The 21,553-nt window shown below is 41.6% G+C and overlaps 1 protein-coding gene, 2 long non-coding RNA genes and 1 other non-coding gene across 5 annotated transcripts in view; 2 read left to right on the top strand and 2 right to left on the bottom strand.

The window, feature by feature from the left end:
• LOC144583526 (uncharacterized) overlaps nt 1–21,553 on the top strand; it is a 297,629-nt gene that overhangs the window by 70,561 nt on the left and 205,515 nt on the right. The window lies entirely within an intron of this gene.
• On the bottom strand, nt 10,866–10,937 carry TRNAA-CGC (transfer RNA alanine (anticodon CGC)). Its single transcript has one exon. It is a non-coding gene; the product is annotated as a tRNA-Ala (tRNA).
• On the bottom strand, nt 15,388–17,326 carry LOC140708211 (uncharacterized). The gene is made up of 2 exons (XR_012088403.2): nt 17,187–17,326; nt 15,388–16,332 (listed from the first exon to the last, which is right to left on the bottom strand). It is a non-coding gene; the product is annotated as an uncharacterized LOC140708211 (long non-coding RNA).
• Nucleotides 16,326–21,553, top strand: part of PDIA4 (protein disulfide isomerase family A member 4) — a 28,430-nt gene continuing 23,202 nt past the window's right edge. For both annotated transcript variants that reach the window (XM_020811114.3, XM_020811113.3), the window contains exon 1: nt 16,326–19,988. In XM_020811114.3, coding sequence (XP_020666773.2) covers nt 19,895–19,988 — 94 coding nt within the window. In that variant the 5' untranslated portion in view covers nt 16,326–19,894. The remainder of the gene's footprint in view (nt 19,989–21,553) is intronic.

Genomic DNA, 21,553 nt, shown 5'->3' with positions numbered 1-21,553 from the left:
CGAAATGGCCACGCGCAACGTTTTCGCGCCCTCCCCTCGCTTACCGGGGCCCGACAATGGCTGCCGCTATGGAGGAAACTTCACTGAACGGTAAGTTTAGGGCCCATTGGAACGCATTAAACAATGTTTAATGCGTTCCAGTTGGTTTTTATGTTCCATTTAGCGATGTTTTCACATAACGAGGGTTAATCCGGAACAGATTAACCTCGCTATGCGAGGCACCACTGTATACATTTTTATAAGGCAAACATGAAAGAAAAACTGGGGGGGGTGTTGGAAGGAGGAGAAATGAAAGAGGTCCTGCAGGTGTCAGGACTGTGGACAATAATTTATACTTCTCAGCTCCGTGTGAGGCACCCGGTTTTCTCCAAGGACAAATTTCCAATTTAGGCTAGTTAGTTGCAAGCAACAGAATGCAGGCGGCCTCCCTCCTTTGTCTGTCTACTAAGCAGAAACATTCATGTAGCAAAGCAAGTTACAGAAGGCAAGCTGTCTACAGTTAGGCTAAGAGATATATATATCTTAGCCTAGCTGTAGTCAGCTTCAGTATATATATCCCTTCAGTAGAAATGCTTTAAATCAATCAATCAACAAGTAATGAACATCACAGACAGCCAACAACCCAACTAATGTCAAACATGTTTCAAGGCTAATTGATTTCCATAGCAAATGAAACATATGCTTGCGAATTTTAAATGCCTATGACTATCACTGAATAATGATAATGATAATGATAATACAGTGGTGACTCGACTTACGAATGTCCCTAATTGCGGAAAAGCTCCGGCTGCAAAATATTGCTTAGAATTGCGGCCGGAGCTTCGAGTTACGGAAAAAAAAACATGGGGAAGGCAGGGAACGTGCAAAATTTGAACTTTCAGTTCACCATTGGCCAGTGAAAAGGCTGCTTGTCTGCTACCTCGCTCGTCCCAGCGGTTGGAGAGTGGATAGGGAGAGAGTCTTCAGATTGCCTGGTAATGCCTGGTACTGTACAGTACTGCCTGGCATTGTACTGTACGGAGTGTATTTTTTAGGCTTTTTTAAAATTTAGATTTTTGGATTTTTACTTTTTTTAAAACAGAGAGACTGCCTGTTCTGGGTGAGTACACACTGTACAGTATTTACTGTACTGTATAGGGTTTTATGAAGCTTGGGGGGGTAGGGCTAGGTGAGGGGCTTATGTTTCTGTGCCCTATTGGGTTTAAAATGTGAAAAGTAGACTGTAATATTAAATTAAAATGAATTATGAAAATTAGACTGCAATTTTAAAATGTAGAATTTATTTATTTATTTTTGCATTGTGTGGCTCCTAGGTTTTGTATACTTTGACCTCTCTTTTGTTTTAAAATGTGTGTGCTTAAAATGTGGCTCCAAGGTCTGTCTCTTTTAAAATCAGAAAACATTCCGTGAGGGGCTGTGGTGACTGTTGATGCAGCCAGGCTTTAAAATGGAGTTTAAAATGGAGTTTTAAAATGGAGTCTACTGTAGACTCAAGGCTCCCCCCACCCACCCATTGTCTTCTCTCTCTCTCTCCCTCCCTCTATGCTCTCTTTTTGTGATGAGTTCTGTGCAGGAATAATGCTTGGTGGATTCTGTGGCCCCTAAGGTTTGTGTACTGTGGTGTGCTGAACAGTCATGGCTCCAAAGAAAGAACAGAGCAAAGGCAAAAAAAAAAATCTCCATTGAAACAAAAAAGGACATATGATGAACAAATGATGAACAAATGAATCATCTGTCCCTGAAGAATGGATATCCTACAAATACCATAAAAATATTTTTTTTTGCTTTGGAAAAGGAAAAAGGGCATAACCATTTAATTATATGTTTGGAAAATTATGCAACCAAAACAGAATCTCAAACATTAGTGGTAAGATTTAAAGAAGTCAAAGGTGGCAAATGTATATGCTGTTCATATTTACAAAAGGATTTATCTTTGAGGTGATTTTTTTTACAAAAGTACAATGAGGTATTTTTTACAAAAGTACAATGGATGGTTCTCATGCACCAGGACCAGATTTTTTAGGCCACCAGTCATAATATTTTGTTGCAGAAATACACCTACTCTGTATCATAGCACTGCCACTTAGAGTATGCTGAAAAGTCCCATGCCATTTTCTGGTGAACCATGATGCAGGGATGCACAATAGACATGCTACAAGTTGTCAATAGGATTCCCCCCCCCATTCAGTAGAAACTGACATTTTTTCCATTGGAATGAGTGTACAAAAGCATTTTTCACTACTTTAAAATGCTAGCCATAACCTTTAATGCAGTACAACTCTCACTCGTGCCAGAAAACATAACTACTGTTCTTCAGTGTAATCATTTTTTGACTAGTACATTAGGGATATTATAAGCACTACTGGGGCAATAGCACTAGCCTATATACTAGCTGAGAAACATTCCTTTGAAATCCCATTAAATCCAATGGCAATAAAAAGCTTTAAAAGATGGCTTTTGTGGTGGAGCATCTATTAATGGACCTCGCTACTTGAGTGATGCTTGAAAAACAATGGGCTACATCTTCCACATATCACATAAAATAGGCATATGTAAGGCTGACTAACAAATTCCTGTTGTCTCTGGATGCAAATTCTGAAGTATACTATGTAGCTATAGTATGTGACAGCTATTAGAAAAATAAAAACATGGAACATCTTGAAAATAAAATAGTTGTTAAGACAGCACAACTCTTTTGATCTTTGAGCTCAAATGAAAGGGATCTTTGCTCTCCATTACTAGTCATGAAATTTTATGAAATTTTATGAACTGCAATCCCAAGAAGTCTGCAGGAGCTCTGGACTTCTGGACTAGCCAGACGTCTAGAGTCTTCAAGCAAAGTCCAGACAGGTGTTTTTAGGTTCTTGCAAATAATGAATTCAGACACTGACAGCCATTTTCATCCTGTGGAGAAGATAATGGAAAGATTGGGCAGGCCTAAATTCTGCATGAATTGCAAGGGAGCATGGGTATAATAAAGTTCCTCTCCATTCAGCTCTGCACAGCGGCTAAAAAAATTCACCAGGCCCATAATCCCACAGAAATTAGCTCTGCTCACATATTTCCCTTTTCTTCTCCGCACGTCAAAAATGATTGCCAGAGTCTGATTTCATAAATTGTAAGAATATGAAAACACTTGTTAATTGCCTGGTTGAAGTTTCCTGCAGACTTCTGATGCCTGTAGTTCAAAAATTCTGAAAATACTACGAGTATTCATGACTTTTCACAGGGATAGAAAGCTGTACATTTTCTTGAACAGCTGAATTTTAATTCTGATTAATTCATGCCTTGTGTTACTTTGCATGAGACTGACAGAACTGATAAGATAGCATAGAATCAATTCAATTCTATAAAAAACCCTCCAGTTTATGAATATGGTATATTGTGCTTCTGTACCCACGATTCAAAAAGCCAGGAAATGGCCCCATATTGCTGCACAATATTGTGACCACATTGCCAGCAGAAAAAAGGATGCCAAGCAAAGGGCAACCTGAATGTTGACAACACCAATGGCTGGTCAGGATGGTCTATACCAGGGGTTTCCAAGCTATGGCCCGTGGGCCACATCTGGCCCACTTCACCTTTTTATCCGGCCAGGGCATAGGAAGAGGAGGAAGGGGCCCCCAATTGCTCATTCGGCCATCAAAAATGTGTAAAATATATGATGTGGCCCTCATACTGAAAAGTTTGGAGACCCTTGGTCTATAGCATACCCTCTTCTGCACACTGAAGTCCTCCATCCTTCTTAGGAGCAATGAAATAGCGTGAGAAAAAACTTTGTGCGATATCAGGGTTGCGAACAAGAGTGATTGCGTCCTTAGAGAGTAGTTTGTCAACCTCTTGCCACAAAACGGGAGAGGTAGCTGTGTTCCTAATCAGGCCTGTGCATAGTGTGGAGTGGAATTCAATCGCATAACCCATGGCCACAATGCTAATGACCCACATGTCAGACATGATAGCTGTCCAGGCGTGCAGGAATGGTGCCAGACGAATTAAGTGGGGAAGTGGTGCTGGTGGGTTCAATGTGTTAAAGGTTCTGCTTGGCCTTCCTATCCTGTCAGCAGGCCTGCTGACAAAGTCTTTGCCTAACAGGCTGCTGTAGAAACTGACCCTGAAATCCAGATGCCTGTGACCTCTGGTGATCAGAATAGGGCCGATAGGAATAAGGACAATGCTGAACAGTCCATGGGTGGGTTTGCGATGAATAAGTGAGAGCTGTTTTATGGTGCTTAAGCAAGCTTTCCAAAATTTCATTGGTCTTAGGGTTGAAGAGGACCACCTTGTCAAAGGGTAAGTCCTCAATCCTAGCCTTGACAATGTCTGAAATGTTTGCTGAGCGCAGCCAGGCATGTCAACGCAGGGAAATAGCTGTTGTCAACTGCTTTGACATAGCATCTACCACACACCTGGCCGCAATCCGTTCTTGATGAGCCAGTGACATGGCCTCTTGATGATGGGAGAGGCTTGGAGTTCTAAGATCCTTGGGGGTGGCTTGCAATGCAGGGAGGACACTATTCCATAGGTGCCGATGGTATGCACCCATTGCCACCATGTAGTTTGCCACCCGCAGAACAAAGGTGGCTAAAGAGTACATCCTTCTGCCCAAGATATCGAGCTTCAGTCAGTGTGGAGGACAATCTACCACAGGATTGAGTCTGTGTGGTGTCGACCACCAGTGAATTTGGTGAGGGATATTTTGAAAGGAACTCGGTGTCTGTCTCATGTTTCTTGTACAAATTCTCGGCCCACCTGGGTATCTGGTATGAGGTTGACGGTTTGTCCCATGGTTCTTTAAGAAGGCTCAAAAGAGATGAAGTGAAAGCCAAATGGAGCGAGGGTATCTGGTCCTTCGTTATGTCTGTATAGACTTTATCCAAGTGCTTCACAGGAGGCTGAAGAACTGCAAGATCTAACACCTCCACAATACATTTAATTAACTCAGAGTAATGCCATGTAGTCCTCCGATGGCGATGGAGGATGGGCTTCCAGCTACATCCGATGATGGTGTAGGGATGTGTAGAGGAGAATCTTCTCTGATTTTGCTCTCATCTGCGCTGGACTCGGTGTAAAACTCGAAGTTGCGCTTAGGAGACTGAGCATACGATCCTTGGGCCCGAGGTGTGTCAAACTCTGAAAGGGCCAGGGCCAAGTTGTTGATGAACTTATCATCCTGAATGCACGAAGTATGACCGGGAGAGAGAGAAGGGATAGTCACAGTATCAGGACATTGTCGAGCCCGAGCTGTTAAATCAGATGGCAGTGCTTTGGTAGATGATATTGGTTCCCACTGGTGAGATAGATGTATTTGGTTTCGAGATGGAGGGGGGAACAGCGATCCCCAGGATGACAATAATAGTCCTCCAGATAAGGATGAAATTGAGGTGCAGAGTAAGCCTCAAATTATGAAGGCCAGTGTCGATCCTGAAAATACCAGGCCAGGTCATGCGGCATCAGGTACCCAGGACCCTCAAAGTCAAAGCCCTCAGGTCAGAAGAAGTCCCATGGGTCATCCCAGGGAGAATGTCTCCAGTCTCCTGATGGTGGTCGAGCGCGGTCGGGCTTCTGTTTTTTCTTTTGGGGTGCCTCAGCAACCAAGCCTGGTTTGAGCCTCCTGTTGAACCTCGATCGAGCTCAAGAGACAGACTCACATGTGGTGACACAGCAACCTCTGTCCCCAAGGGAGGAATTTCCTAATCTCCCGACAGTACAGTCACAGATACCATCTCATGCCAGGTATGTGACATTGGCAGTGAGAGCAGAGCAGAAGGCCTAACCGTTTTCAAAGAGGACTTGTTTTTCTTCAACATCAAGCCCAATGGAGGCTTCAACATCAAGGCCGAGGCAGTCAACCTCAAGCCCAAGGATGTGGATTTTGCAAACCTATGAGCCTCAGAGGGGGAATGAACCGCAGCTGGAGAAACTCCCGAAAAAGGAGTGTGCGATGGTTCCACGGTAGAACGAGCCGGGCAAAGAGATTTTTCCCACAAATGGGAGTGCAATCTCTGCAGTCTCTGCTTCAATGCCGGTTTAGAAAAAGCCTTACAGAAAGAACAAGAAGCAGGCTGGTGTTCTTCGCCAAGGGAGAAAAGGCAGAGTGATTGGCCATCAGAAAGAGGGACTTTGCCATCGCAGGAGGCACAGTGCTTAAAAGGCCCCGACATGGCCATAAACTCTGAACAAACAAACACAGTTTTATGCTTTCAGAACAGACTCACGATTACAGATGACTGATCAGGTAGGCCGAGGTAAAAAAACAAGGAGCTCTGGTAATGATTTAAACTGGATTTAAAGAGGAAATAACACAAGCTCCAGTTCACGTTGCTGCTGTAGTGGCGGCAGAAAACAGAACTGAGACACTCGGTTCTGGGGTTGGGGTTATAGTTGGCATGTGGGAGGTCCCGGCACCATGTGCTTAAGCTCTAGAAGGTTCCAAAGTTGCTCTGCTCAGGTGCAGATTAACCTATTACTGTAGTGCCACTGGGATACCATCACCTCCACTGGCCTTGTTGTTAGACAAGCTTTCTAAGGCCCACTTGACTTCACTCTCCAGGATATCTGGTTCTAGGTCAGCAACTACACTATCTGGGTTGTCCAGGATATCCAAATCTTTCTGGTATAGTTCCTCTGTGTATTCTTGCCACCTCTTCTTAATGTCTTCCGCTTCTGTTAGGTCCCTCCCATTTTTGTCCTTTATCATGTTCATCCTTGCACAAAATGTTCCTTTAATATCTGATTTTCCTAAACAGATCTCTGGTTTTTCCTTTTCTATTATTTTCATCTACAGTCAACCCTCGACTTACAAACCGCCCTAGTTACAAACATTTTGACTTACAAACCGCTCTGATAGAAAAATATTGACTCGACTTGCAAACTTAGATTCGAGGTACAAACCGAAAAAACACATGGCAGGTGGGGAAAGCGCAAAATTTGAACGTTCAGTTAACCGTTGGACAGTGAAGAGGGTGCCTGTCTGCTTCCTCGCTCTTCCCAGCATTTTGAGAGTGGATTTGGAGACAGTCTTCAGACTGCCTGGTACTGCCTGGTATTGCCTGGTACAGTGCTGTATGGACTGTATTTTTATTTTTTGGCTTTTTTTAAATTTTTGATTTTTGGATTTTTAAAAGGTGTTCCCTCCCTCCTTTGCTGCCCCCTTTTCCTCCAAAAGGTGCTTGTTTTGGCTGAAAAGGTGCTTTTCAAGGTGTTCTGTTGAAAAGGTGTCTGTTCCCTCCTTCCCTCCCTCTTTTCTTTCCTTTTCTTTTAAACTTGTCATCTTAGGTTAAAAGGAAAAAAATTCTGCCCCCAGTGGTAGGAACGGATTAACCGGCTTTGAGTTACAAACCGCCCCTCGACCTAAGAACCAAAAACAGCTGGAACGGATTAATTGGTTTTCAATGCATTCCTATGGGAAATGCTGATTCGACTTATGAACTTTTCGACTTACAAACTTCCTTCCGGAACGGATTAAGTTTGTAAGTCGAGGGTTGACTGTATTTCTTTGCATTATCTATTTAAGAAGGCCCTCTTGTCTCTCCTTGCTGTTCTTTGGAAGTCTGCATTCCATTTTCTGTAACTTTCCCTATCTCCCTTGCATTTTGTTTCCCTTCTCTTCTCTGCTATTTGTAAGGCCTCGTTGGACAGCCACTTTGCTTTCTTGCATTTCCTTTTCTTTGGGATGGTTTTTGTTGCTGTCTCCTGTACAATGTTACGAGCCTCTATCCAAAGTTCTTCAGGCACTCTGTCCACCAAATCAAGTTCCTTAAATCTGTTTTTCACTTCCACCGTGTATTCATAAGGGATTTGGTTTAGATTATACCTAACTAGCCCAGTGGTTTTTTCTACTCTCTTCAGTTTAAGCTTGAGTTTTGCTTTGAGAAGCTGATGATCAGAGCCACAATCAGCTCCAGGTCTTCTTTTTGCTGACTGTATTGAGCTTCTCCATCTTTGGCTGCAGAGAATATAGTCAATCTGATTACAGTATTGCCCATCTGGTGACTTCCATGTGTAGAGTCACCTCTTGTGTTGTTGGAAAAGAGTGTTTGTGATGACCAGCTTGTTCTCTTGACAAAACTCTATTAGCCGTTGCCCTGCTTCGTTCTGAACTCCAAGGCCAAACTTTCCTGTTGTTCCTTTTATCTCTTGACTCCTTACTTTAGCATTCCAATCCCCCAGAATGAGAAGAACATCTTTCTTTGGTGTCAGTTTTAGAAGTTGTTGTAAGTCTTCAGGGAATTGGTCAATTTCAGTCTCCTCAGCACTGGTGGTTGGTGCATAAACTTGGATTATTGTGATGTTGAAAGGTCTGCCTTGGATTCATATTGACATCATTCTATCATTTTTGAGATTATATCCCATTACAGCTTTTCCCACTCTTTTGTTGACTATGAGGGCTACTCCATTCCTTCTACGGGATTCTTGCCCACAATAGTAGATATGATACTCATCTGAATTGAATTCACCCAATCCCGTCCCAGGATGTCAATGTTTATTCTTGCCATCTCCTGTTTGACCACATCCAGCTTACCAAGGTTCGTAGATCTTACATTCCAGGTTCCTATGCAGTATTTTTCTTTGCAGCATTGGACCTTCCTTTCACTTCCAGGCACATCCACAGCTGAGCGTCCTTTTGACTTTGGCCCAACCACTTCATTAGCTCTGGAGCTACCTGTACTTGTCCTCCGCTCTTCCTCAGTAGAATGTTGGATGCCTTCCAACCTGAGGGTCCCATCTTCCAGCGTCATATCTTTTAGCCTTTTGTTTCTGGTCATGGGGCTTTCTTGGCAAAGATACTGGAGTGGCTTGCCACTGCCTGCTCCAGATGGATTGCATTTAGTTGGAACTCTCCACTATGTCCGTCTTGGGTGGCCCTGCATGGCATAGCCCATAGCTCCACTGAGTTACTCAAGCCCCTTCACCACGACAAGACAGCAATCCATGCAGGGGAGGGTTAGGGTTATAGTCCACTCTTATAGAGGGGCCCAGAAAACCAGTTTTCACTTCATGGCTGTGACTTCAGATTGTCCAAATGGTGAAAAGACACAACTAGAGATAACTTTTTAAAAAAGGATAGGAGAGATTAGTGTATTAAAGAATTCTGTATTTTCTGTCTCTTTACTCATTGTGACGTTTGCCCCTCATGGCCCATGTTTGACTTCCAACCACAGAGCACATGAAGGCAAACCAAACACCTTTTCACACGCTGCCACCAGTTGATCACTAAATCAACATACTTTACTTAGGAAAGATGAAGGTCCATTCAGTTTTCACGTTTTCGTAAAACAGATTTATTAATTACAGATGTTTCTTTAATAATTAATAAGTACAGTGGTGCCCCGCATAGCGCCGTTAATCCGTTCCAGGATTAACGTCGCTATCCGGATTCATCGCTATGCGGGGGGGAACCCATAGGAACGCATTAAACTCTGTTTAATGCGTTCCTAGTGGGGAAAAACTCACCGGTAAGCGAAGATTCCCCCATCCAGCCGCCATTATTGCTGCCCGGTAAGCGAGAGCAGGGCGTGAAAACGGAACGGGTGACCATTTTATTCTTCCGGCGGCCATTTTGGAACCACGATCAGCTGTTTTTAGAACATCGCAATGCGAAGATCGGTAAGCGAAATGTTTACCGATCATCGCAATGCGATTTTCACGCATTGGAATCATCGCAATGCGATCGCATTAGCGAGCGCAAAAAACGCGTCGCTATGCGGATTTGTCGTTAAACGGTGCGCTCGTTAAGCGAGGCACCACTGTATTTACTTCAGGTTCATCAAGCATCAATCTTCTATTTAAATCTTCACTCCTCAGACTAATCACACCTCAGATCTCTCTCTCTCACTGAACTCTCCTCTCAGGCTCTGCCTTTTTAACCTCTCAGGTGGCCCCACTTCTCAACCACATCAGCATAGAACATGAATAATGCATGACGTATTTTGCATAACAAGGGGTGAACTTGTGTTTTTGTGGGTCCCGATTTATGTATTTTTCAAATTGTTATGTAATCTTGCTTGTGGCTTCTGAACAGAGCAAAAACAGATGCACAGATTATAGTTTGGGCAGATTATAGTTTTCAAGACAGACTATCCATACACACACATGAACATACACAATAAAAATCTTTGCAAGCTGTATCTCAATGTTACAAGCTGTATCTCACTGTTACATATAATTGCAAAATGTAAGAATGAAGAAAACAGAATAGGTTAGATGTTGAGTCCCTAGGAATTCTTCCAATACAGAGAAGTGGTGGAGATCATATAAAATTGATTTCACTGCCAGTGGTACCATATTTCAGAGAAGATTATAATTCAGAATCTACCTTAACTCAGTATTACACAAAAGATCTTCACAGAAATAGGCTTTAAAATACACTTTTAAAGTAAAGTAGCATTGGTGGTTCAGTGGTAGAATTCTCACCTGCCACGGAGGAGGCCTGAATTTGATTCCCGGCCAATGCAACAACTGTTGTTTTTTTGTTCAGAGGGGGTAGGATGTGCCTATCAATCCAAATTATACATCCAAAATTTATAGTCACATAAGTATTTTTTTACTAATTGTATATACATTCTAAAAGTCAATAAAAAGCTGCATGAACTTCACTAAATTTAACATTCTAGAAGTCAACCAAAAAGTGCTTTTATGCATTTTCATGCATTTAGTTTTCTGCTTCTATCTTTCTGTCTGATATATTTATTAATTGTATTGTGATGCCGCTGACATGAACAAAGAGCATCTGTTTGGCTAAACAGTATGTTTCAAACTGTTATAAAAATACGTAAGCCAAGGGTAAGTACTTCATAAGGTCTGAACAAGAAAGAGAATGACTTGGCATTTAAAAAATGGTTGGAGATTATAAAAGAAAAAAAACCTGGAGATGCCGGGGATTGAACCCGGGACCTCACACATGCGAAGCGTGCGCTCTACCACTGAGCTACATCCCCCAGCTGCTGGGGGAGTGTTCACTCTACTATACAGACTAATGTACCTATTTTCTAAAATGTATACCTGTTTTACAATGAACAAAACAAAGTGAGTATTTGTGAAGGAGCAGAGGCGAAGAGTGTGCCATCCTTGGCTGTCAAGCCGGAGGAACAGAGGAAAAAAGGGGAACATCAGGAGATGACAGGGTCTGTAGAGGAAAAGGCGGGAGATTTGAAGGCTGAGGAGAAGGCAGGAAAGATGGAGATTTGTTTAGTAGAAGGGGAGTGGGCGGAGCAAGAGGTGTCGGTATGGGAAAAGGATAAAAGCGAGGAAGGGGTGGTGTGGTTCAGTACTGCGGTGGAGGAATATGAACGGAAGAAGCGAGAGGAAAGAAATAAGGCGTTTGAAAGGGTACACACTCAAGGACTCTTGAGAGACTTTCCAAGCCTGAAGGTGGGAGGACTCCTACCTAACCCGGAGAGTGAGACCGAAAGACCAAGAAGAGTGGTGACCCACTAGTGGACTGTCATAGTGGCGCAAAGAGAAGCTGAGCTGCGGCGTGAGTGGGGAGAAACCCATTGTCCATTTCCTGAGGGTCCCGACGAAAAGGGATGGGTGAGACACTCATGTTGTGGGATGATTTGTGCGATCAAGAGTGCCCCACCCCGCGACTGGAGGACAAGGGATGGCATGGAGCACAACCCCATTGAGTCCATGGGACTATGATAAGTTATGTTAATGATACCAGTGGCTTGTTTCCCAAGTTGGAACCGTTAATACCTACAAGTGAAGTCCTGGTGGATATTGGGGAGAATAAAGTTGATAGTTTGAAAGTTAAAAAGACTAAGCCGTTATTATTTCCCGCTGAAAATGAGGAACCGCCAGAGGGAGGTAGTGAACCCCTTCACAGTATTGCTAGGCTGGGACACCTGCATACTAAGCAAAAAGATACAAGAGGACACTCACTATATATTCTAGGGGCTGGTTAAACTGCATTTTATAAATTTCTGACCATTCTTGTTTGCCAAGCAGACTCGCTCAAAAGGTTCTCGTTGTCATTTGTTATTGTTGAAATGGAAATAGAATTCTTGCTTTTCAATATGTCTTCAGAAAGGAAGAAAGTGAAAGGTGGAACTATGAAATAAAGGACGTATCCTCATGATTTCATGTGAATTTTATGGATATTCTTGCAAAAAGCACCATCAAATTGTAGACCCCATTGATGTCCATAGACGACACCAGAGAAATAATGGATCCATTGGTGCATGGCTTTTCAGTGGCATGAAACCATGGATCTGAGGCACATGATTTCATATGATTTTTAGATAAAATCCTCCTTAAACAAATTGCACCTTATAGATCTCCTATATGTCTACAGACCACAATACAGAAATCATGGGTCCTTCAGTGTATGGCTGTGCAGTGCCACAAAAACATGGGTCCAACCCACGGATCCTCATGGAGCCACCTAATTTTTACATAAGGTAATCCTGAACCCACTGTCCAATCATATGTGGAGGAAATGTGGCCAAAATGTGAATTGTGACTTGGTGCTGATCTTTGTAATATTTAGTACAAAACTAAGGTGAACTCTAGAGGTCCCTGTTCAAATTCTATGTCTTTATACCTTAGCATATACCTTGGTGTCAATTTCTCAAATTTCTGACCATTGTGCCTTGGTCCATTGGCATGAATATTTATGGCTGCACTGGAAAAGTTATCCATCAAGGATACAGAGTTAACATGAAAGGAGGACAGCACATCTATACTTTTGTTTTCTGAAAGACAGCATTTTCTCCTGCAGTAGCTGAAACAATGGAATTTATGCCTCACATCCATGTTTTTGCCCCACAGCAGTGCTATGAATTGAGCTGTCTGTGATTTGTATTCTTAGGTCTATTGGCACAGAAGGTTTTTGTGATTCAGCATAATTATGGGTGTTCCCTCTGATGAAATAATGGGGATCCTAGAGGATTCTGGCCATGGGCCATTACTCCAGCAGTGAAGAGAAGTATAAAACCTGTGGTTTCCATGGTTCATTCTTTGAGCATGAATGTGACCTGGTATATTTCTACACTTTTGGGATGTAGCCCAAGTTATTTATTTGTTTTTAAAAATCTATTAGAATGCTGGCCATGGAGCTATGTTTTTGCACCACTGCAGAGATATGCAACAAGAAATAAGCAAGGAAACAAAAGAAATCAATCAGTTCACATATCCTTTCCTGTATGTTATTGCCATGGTGTGACAATGTAGTTCCAAGCATGTAACCATTAGGATCTGTGTGATTTTAACATCAGATCTTTCAAACACCATTGTCACACCATTGTCATACCATTGGTCCCATCTGTGTGAATGGTCTGAACCATAATAACTGTAGACACAAGGCAGCAGGATGACCTGAAGCATGGCTCCCCACTGTCCTGTGTCATTTGTCTTGAAGTGGTTCTTCCACAAGAATGGATCTGGGATTGTATCATTCTGGCTGAACAGAAATCTACAGTTTGTCAGCATTTTTATAGAGTGAAAACCATATTTTAGAGAAGACTGAGAGGGGAGAATACATTAGACTTTGTAATACACGTATATTATTAGTTTTAGTTTTATTACTTTAGTTAAATTTTAGTATATGATCCATTGTGGCACCATGCTCAAAAGAGTCTGTGAACTTCTTGCTTTAGTCAGTGGTCACAGATGGGATCTGTAATCTGATAGAAATGCAGTTTTAGCACCATGTAAGAATTTTATGGACGCATGAGGATCTGGGCCTTGGGAGCATGTTTCTGCAGTAACTCATTCAATGCAGAAAGGTGCTGCATATAATTTCATGGTGGTTTGGGGCAGAACCTGTTGAAAAACTGTATAGATCTCTGAGGTTCCATCCTTCCAATCCATTTTTTCCTCCTCACAATGACAGTATTTGGAGTGAAAGATTCTTGACCTCGCCCGACCAGATAGGCGGGATATAAATAAAATAAATACAGTGGTGCCTCACACAACGATGTTAATTGGTTCCAAAAAAATCAACGTTGTGTGAAACATCGTTCTGTGAAACACCATTTCTCATAGGAATGCATTGAAAACCGGTTAATCCGTTCCAATTGGAACGGATTGCCATCGTTCAGTGAAAATCCCCATAGGAAACATCGTTGAGTGAAACAATGTTTCCTATATTGGAATGTATTGAAGCCGACTCAATACATTTCAATGCCTTTGTGAAGTCCTTTTTCGCTCCTGTAAAAGTGTCTTACAATGTTTGGACGCTGTTTTAAATGATTGCAATGGTTAGTCCACCTCCTGAAACCTATGCAAACTGATTTTGGTGTTGTTCTGACACTTCGTTAATTTATGATGATTTTTTGAATTTTCTCCATTGGAAACCATTGGATGGTCTGTCTAATGGTTTCCAATGGAAAAAACAAAAAATCATCATAAATTAACGAAGTGTCAGAACAACACCAAAATCAGTTTGCATAGGTTTCAGGAGGTGGACTAGCCATTGCAATCATTTAAAACAGCTTCCAAACATTGTAAGACACTTTTACAGGAGCGAAAAGGGAGATCGGGAAAGGACTCTTTGATCTCCGTTTGCCTTTTAAAGTTCTTCCCGATCTCCCTTTTCGCTCCTGTAAAAGTGTCTTACAATGTTTGGAAGCTGTTTTAAATGATTGCAATGGTTAGCCCACCTCCTGAAACCTATGCAAACTGATTTTGGTGTTGTTCTGACACTTCGTTAATTTATGATGATTTTTTGTTTTTTCCATTGGAAACCATTAGACAGACCATCCAATGGTTTCCAATGGAGAAAATTCAAAAAATCATCATAAATTAACGAAGTGTCAGAACAACACCAAAATCAGTTTGCATAGGTTTCAGGAGGTGGACTAACCATTGGAATCATTTAAAATAGCGTCCAAACATTGTAAGACACTTTTACAGGAGCGAAAAGGGAGATCGTTGTGTGAAAATCCCCCATAGGAAACATCGCTGTGTGAGGCAGCAAATTTAACAGAAAAAGGCATCGTTGTGTGAATTCATCGTTGTGTGAGGCACTCGTTGTGCGAGGCACCACTGTAAAATAAAATTCTATTGTGAGGCCTATTGGTACCAGTTAGAACCTTGATTTTTATAGTAGTTTGAGGTGGGAATCATGTAAAAAAAAAGAGTTCAAGAGGATCAATGTCTCCAATTCATTTCTTTGTTCTTAGCTTTCGCTATGCAAGTGAGGGATCTAAGATGCCTATGTGTCACTCTCTGGGCATAAAAGGCTTGGATTCTCAGGGATCCACATGACTTTTTCTATTGATGGGGTTTCCATGTCTTTCATAATTTCTGAAGAGAGGATTTAAGCAGATGAAAACTATCCAGCACACAACACATGATATTACCCCAGAGACACAACAAACTGATATTTGATCTCTATATTCCAGTCCAGTTTCATAAATGTTGCTCTGGAGTTCTCATAAGAAATAAGATGTAATGTATACATTATTTATTTTTATATCTACTTATTTGAAGGGCTAAATATATAGTTCCATATTTTGTATTGTATTTGACATTGTCATTTGAGTATGATAGGGCTGATGAAGATACCAGCTCAGCCTGTGATTGGCGGCTGAGAACAACAATAACTTGAGGTAATACCCTGTTTCCCTGAAAATAAGACCTGACCTGAAAATAAGCCCAAGTATGATTTTTCATGATGCTCGTAATATAAGCCCTACCCCAAAAATATGCTCGTTAAGTGAAACTCCACCATTGTGCAGCAACCAGAAGATGATGATATGCCTGTATCTGAATAAATGTACAGTAGATTGTTGTACATGTGTCACGTTCCTGGGGGTTACAATCGCTGAAGTCCGATAAACCAGTCCAAGGTCAGAGATATCAAGAATGCAAAGCCAAAGTCCAGAAACCAACTTACAGAATGAAGTCCAATGTCAAAGTCCAGGGTCCGATACACAGTGTAGTTCAGGGTCAGAGTCCAGAGTCCAGAGTCCAATACCAGTGTAGTCCAGGGCCAAAGTCCAGAGTCCAATACCAGCGCAGTCCAGGGTCAAAGTCCAGAGTTCAGAGACAGGAACAAGATGCAAGAAACGTGGATGCAAGCCAAGGTTTTGACTCCTTGCTTCCACGAAGTTTCTGGCTTCACTGGAAGCTTGTTTTATAATGAAACAGTTCCTTGAGATGCTGGAAAGTTTTCTATTCTGCTAGTACTCAGGACTAGATGAACGTAGGTCTCTGTGGAAAGCCTTTGAGCAATCCTCTGATCTTCTTGTCCTGAGTCTTTCCCGAAGCCTGCCCCAAAGCCTGTCTGCTGTGGAGGGAGAATCTGGAGGCGGTTCAGGTGTTTCTGATCTCTCCACATTCTCTTCAGCCACAGTTAACCCTTCTGGGTCCAGGTCTTCGGAAGCACTCATGACAACATGGAAAAATAAAATACAATAAGCCCTAATGCATTTTGGAGCAAAAATTAATATAAGACCCTGTCTTATTTTCAGGGAAACACAGTAATAATAACTGCATGCCATCAAGTCAATTCTGGCTTTATGGATTTTCTAGGTATGGAATATTCAGAAGTGGTTTCCTATTCCCTTCTTCTGGGGGGTCCCCTTGGGACTCTGTAGTTTGCTCAAGGTTTCACAGCTTTACTCTTCCCCTAGGAGGCACAGTGGGGAACTGAACTCCCCATATCTATCTCCACAGCTAGATAACTAAACCAGTTATCCAACCACCAACTCATAATTTGGACATAATTTGAAAAAAATGGGAAAGAAAACAGAAAATATATCATATTTTATATAATATAATGTATTAAATTGAAATTGATATGCGTGGAGATCACCCTGCTTTGGCTCGCATACACCAATGGGAGCTGTTGGGAGGCAGAGCCAGAGAAACCAGAAGGGAGGCGTGTGTCAGATAGGAGAAATTTTGTGAGTTAGTTCAGTCAGTTAGTGTGGGAGATAGAGAAAAAGGTTTGAAGGGAAAGGAAGATAGTTTGGGTTTGAGGCAGAGAAACAATTTAAGGAGTGAATAGTCAGAGTGTTATCTGTATTAGTTGAGATAGAAGATGTTAAAGGAAGATACTGAAGCTTAGTGTAACTTTATGAATGTGCTTAAGAACTATTCCTGAAATATCGTGTGACCAATAACCTGTTTGTATTTCAATTTTCAGTACTGAATGGACCTCAGTCTTTTATAGGAAATATAGTTGGTAAAGAGATCAACTGGTGGTAGTGTGGTAAAGGATATGTTTGGATACTCACATGAGCTCTTTGTTGGGTGAAACAAGCAGGGGCCACGGGATAATCGTCACAATATGGTTCAGCAGAGAAGTATTCGGAATAAGGCAATCAATATGAAGAATACATGTGAACAACTCTTTATGACGAAACTTTGAGTTTTTTAATTTCAAAAAAGTAGAGGAAGGTAAAACATGATGGACATGAATAAAATGACACATTATGGACAAGTGGATAGGGGGCAAGTTGGAATAATGTTGGAGCACTCTCTTTCGAGGTACAGTGGGGTCTTGACTTGAGAACTTAATCCGTATTGGAAGGCGGTTCTCAATTCAAAAAGTCTGTAAGTCAAGTCTCCATTGACCTACAGTGCATTGAAAACCGATTAATCCTGTAACAGGCCGTTTTTGTTCCATTTTGGTTTTCTTCCGGTCTGTAAGTCAAATCTCAGTCTGCAAGTCAAACCTAAATTTTGCGGCCAGAGAAGTCTGTAACTCAAAAAGTCTGTAAGTCAAGCCGTCTGTAAGTCAAGGGTCCACTGTAATTGGTTCCATTGCTGTACTGTTCTAACATGAGTTTTTTCAACTGAAATTGTGTTCGGTTTCTTTTTCCGAGGTGCAGTACTTTCCACTTATCCCGGTTGAATTTCATTCTGTTATTTTCAGCACAGTGCTCCAACCTATCTAGATCATTTTGAATTTTGTTTCTGTCTTCCAGGGTGTTAGCTAATTCATCCAATTTCATAGAATCATAAAATAGTAAGTTGGAAGGGGCCTATAAGGCCATCAAGTCCAACCCCGTACTCAAGGTAGGAATACAAATCAAAGGCTACCTCTCAGGTGCTTGTCTAAGTTTTTCTTGAATGCCTCCAGACACTTACCAACTCCTGAGGTAACTGGTTCCACTGTCGTACTGCTCTAGCAGTTAGGAAGTTTTTCCTGATATTCAACTGAAATCTGGTTTCCTTTAACTTGAGCCCATTGTTTGCGTGTCCTGCACTCTGGTATGATTGAGAACAGATCCTGCCCCTCCTCTGTATGACAGCCTTTCAAGTATTTGAAAAATGTTATATCACCCCTGTCTTCTTTTCTCAAGGCTAAACATGCCCAACTCTTTCATTCCTCATAGAACTTAGTTTCCAGCCCCCTGATCATCCCCGTTGCCCTCCTTTTCCAAGAACCCCCTGTAAAAATCATATGAAATCACAATTATCTGTTCTTGATTGTATACATCTGCTTTGTATTTTCTTCCAATATTTCTTTTTCAGAAAACAGGATTGGTCCCTTCCTGCTGTCAACCGCCCCCCAAGGATTTTTATTATCCAAGTTTTTTCTTGCTTCATTTTAAAGTGTTTTTAATCTTGTGTACAGTACTTTTAAAAATATTGAAACAGATACCTTGGAGAATAAGAGAGGGGAAGAAACAATATCAATTTTTGATTACCAAACTGAGTAAGAAAGGAGTGAATTTTAGATGGCTGGTACCTGAAGGGATCCTGATCAACTGGAATTCAAGAAGATATAGGCTTGACTCCATCCATAAAGCAAGATAATTCCTTGAAAAACTTATTACCTTCTTTGAAGAAGCACAGGGGCAAAATATAAAGTAGAAAACAGAGAGAGAAAACACCAGGAGAGTGAACTAAGTGAAGAAGAGTCAGAAAAAGGATATTGAACAAAATACAAAGAGAAAAAAGGAAGACCAGGGCAACAAAACCTAAATACCACTAATATTATTGATTTGAACTGTCATTTAATTGTTTATATGTTGTTTTCATGCTTTTACTGTAAGCCACCCAGAGTAGACATAGTCTAGATGGGCAGGATACAAATCAAATCAATCAATCAGTGTTTGTTTCTTAATGTTTCCACAGCTGCATTATCTTTCCTCTCAGAGTCCTGCCACAGGTTCTGCCTACACTTCACCATGGAAATTAATTTCTCCTCACGCCACTCATTGTTTACCCTCAATCAACACAACTGACAATTCCTCGCTAGCCTAAAGCACATACTGTATAACCGTTCTTTTCTCCATACTCACTATATCCTGCCTCCAGCCTGTCTGACAACTCCACTTCAGGCCTAATTCATCCTCTCCTTACACTTCAACCCTACGTGGCACGGCCTAAAAGGTTCTCAACTGCTTAGTAATCCCTCCCATCTGAAAGCCCTAACCATCTCAAACCAATCCCAACCCAAGAAATGGCCGTTCGGGCTAATAAGCTCCGCCCACTCCAACCAATCTTTGTCCCGTTGCTCGCCGCGACACCAGGATTCGTTTGCGTTTTCAGACGAGTGGCTTATCGTGATTGGTGGTTTTCAGGCTGCCCAATCAGAAGGCAGCACCTCAGAGTATTTTTCGTGTTTTTTCTATAGCTTGCAGGTTGTATGCACATCCTTTGCAGAATTTCGCTTACCCCGTAGTGGCCTCCTTTCCTATTGATGCTTAAACTACGAGATTAAGGTTAGACTAGGTATGCAGGGGAGTACCTCCTGCACATGCTGAACTAGCGAGTTGCAACGAGCTAGTCTAGAAAGAGAAAGAATTGCAGGTCAGAGCAGCGAACGACGAGCAACACAAGTTGCGCTTGATTGGCTGAGCGCTCAGTTTCCCCTGACCACTAAACATTTTCAGCCAATTAGAAATAGCACTGCCCGGGAAATAGTTTCCTGGAAGGGAGAAGCGGGGAGAGGAAAGAAGTAGGAGGTGAAGTGAAAGAGGTGAATTCGAACATGGATGTCAAACGAGTGTGTCTGATAACGCTTCTCCTAGCTCTGGCGCAGTTTGCCCTGTTAGCAAGGTGCCAGGAGGAGGATCGAGGTGGAGGTAAGGCTGCATATCTTATTTTAAAAGGCTGCTCCCGCTGATCTGGCATAGGCTTGCTTGGTAGGGAAATTCGAAGAAGGTTATATTTTGAACACCTTTGCAAGGGCCTTCGTTTTAACGGGAAAGGGTTAGGGCAGAGCGAGGGATAAGTGAAAGAGTAGCTGGTGGGAGGGGGTAGGCCAGCGGACAGGATATGGGAGAAAGGCACTCGAAGTTTGGAAGCTGTTAAACTAGTATATTTCAATGAAAACTCTTTATTTAAGTCGATTTCTATGTAGGATACACCAAGTATCCTTTTCTGTGTACTTACAGGGCTTTTCGATGTTTACACCTTTTTTATTCAGTGCTGACAAAAGTATTGCTGTTCTTGCTGCGTAAAAGAGTGCACACTGGATATTTGCTTTTTCTGCAAAGTGGGCAGATGTATGTGGATGCTTAGGAGAAAACAATGACACCCAACTGGAAGACTTCAGTGTTTCTAAAAGTAGCATTTCTGATTAAGAAGTTGTTTTTATTGAATTTCTAACCCACCCATCTAGACCAAAGGTCTACTCTGGGTAGCATTACAAATTTAAAGCAGTTAAACCAATAAACATACGCTATAATTTTGGTACAAGTCCTTGCCAGGGGAGTCACAACACAGGAAACAGTGTTTTGGTAGCTTCTTGTAGACACCAACCACTGAGTAAAATATAATTTTGTTTTCATAAAATGTTTTTTTAAATTTTTACTTAAGTAGATGTAGGGACCAGAATAGTGATAGTTTTAAATTTCAGAATCTATTTTGTGTCTAAAAACCTTGGGGATTATACATATACAAGAAAGGGTGGTAGACCTCAGTGACTGATAAATTTAGTAAATATTGAGAAGGAACTGTAGTTTAGTAGTAGAGTGTATGGTTTGCAGGTGGAAGTTTCCTGGCATTTCCAGATATGATGGGGGAGTGACAATAGTATACACATAGTACTGATCTAATGAACAATGCAAGAAACCTGTTTTTGTACATTTTGCTGTACAGTGGACCCTTGACTTACAGACGGCTTGACTTACAGACTTTTTGAGTTACAGACTTCTCTGGCCGCAAAATTTAGGTTTGACTTGCAGACCAGAAAAAAACCAAAATGGAACAAAAACTGCCTGTTACAGGATTAATCCGTTTTCAATGCACTGTAGGTCAATGGAGACTTGACTTACAGACTTTTTGACTTGAGAACCACCTTCCAATACGGATTAAGTTCTCAAGTCAAGACCCCACTGTATTTTATTTTTAGTTGGACTTATCGAAGAATATTGTATTGTATAAATCTTGCACAGGGAAGTTATAGAGTAGTCACTCATGTGTTTGTTATTTGTCATAACAAATGGGTCTTTGGAAATACTGTTTTTGCTGTTAACTGCACTGATCTAAACATACTTTTATTTATTTATTTGATTTGTACCCTGCCCATCTGGTCTATAAGACCACTCTAGGCAGCATATGCAGTTAAGTAAAGCATAAGCAATTAAGTTCACTGTTAAGTTAAAGTTCAAGGTAAAGCAATAACCATTTCTCTTATCAGGTTATT

This window comes from Pogona vitticeps, chromosome 6, assembly GCF_051106095.1.
Source record: "Pogona vitticeps strain Pit_001003342236 chromosome 6, PviZW2.1, whole genome shotgun sequence".
Taxonomy (NCBI): domain Eukaryota; kingdom Metazoa; phylum Chordata; class Lepidosauria; order Squamata; family Agamidae; genus Pogona; species Pogona vitticeps.
The sequence above is the reverse complement of the archived record's forward strand: the minus strand, read 5'-3'. Positions and strand labels throughout refer to the sequence as shown.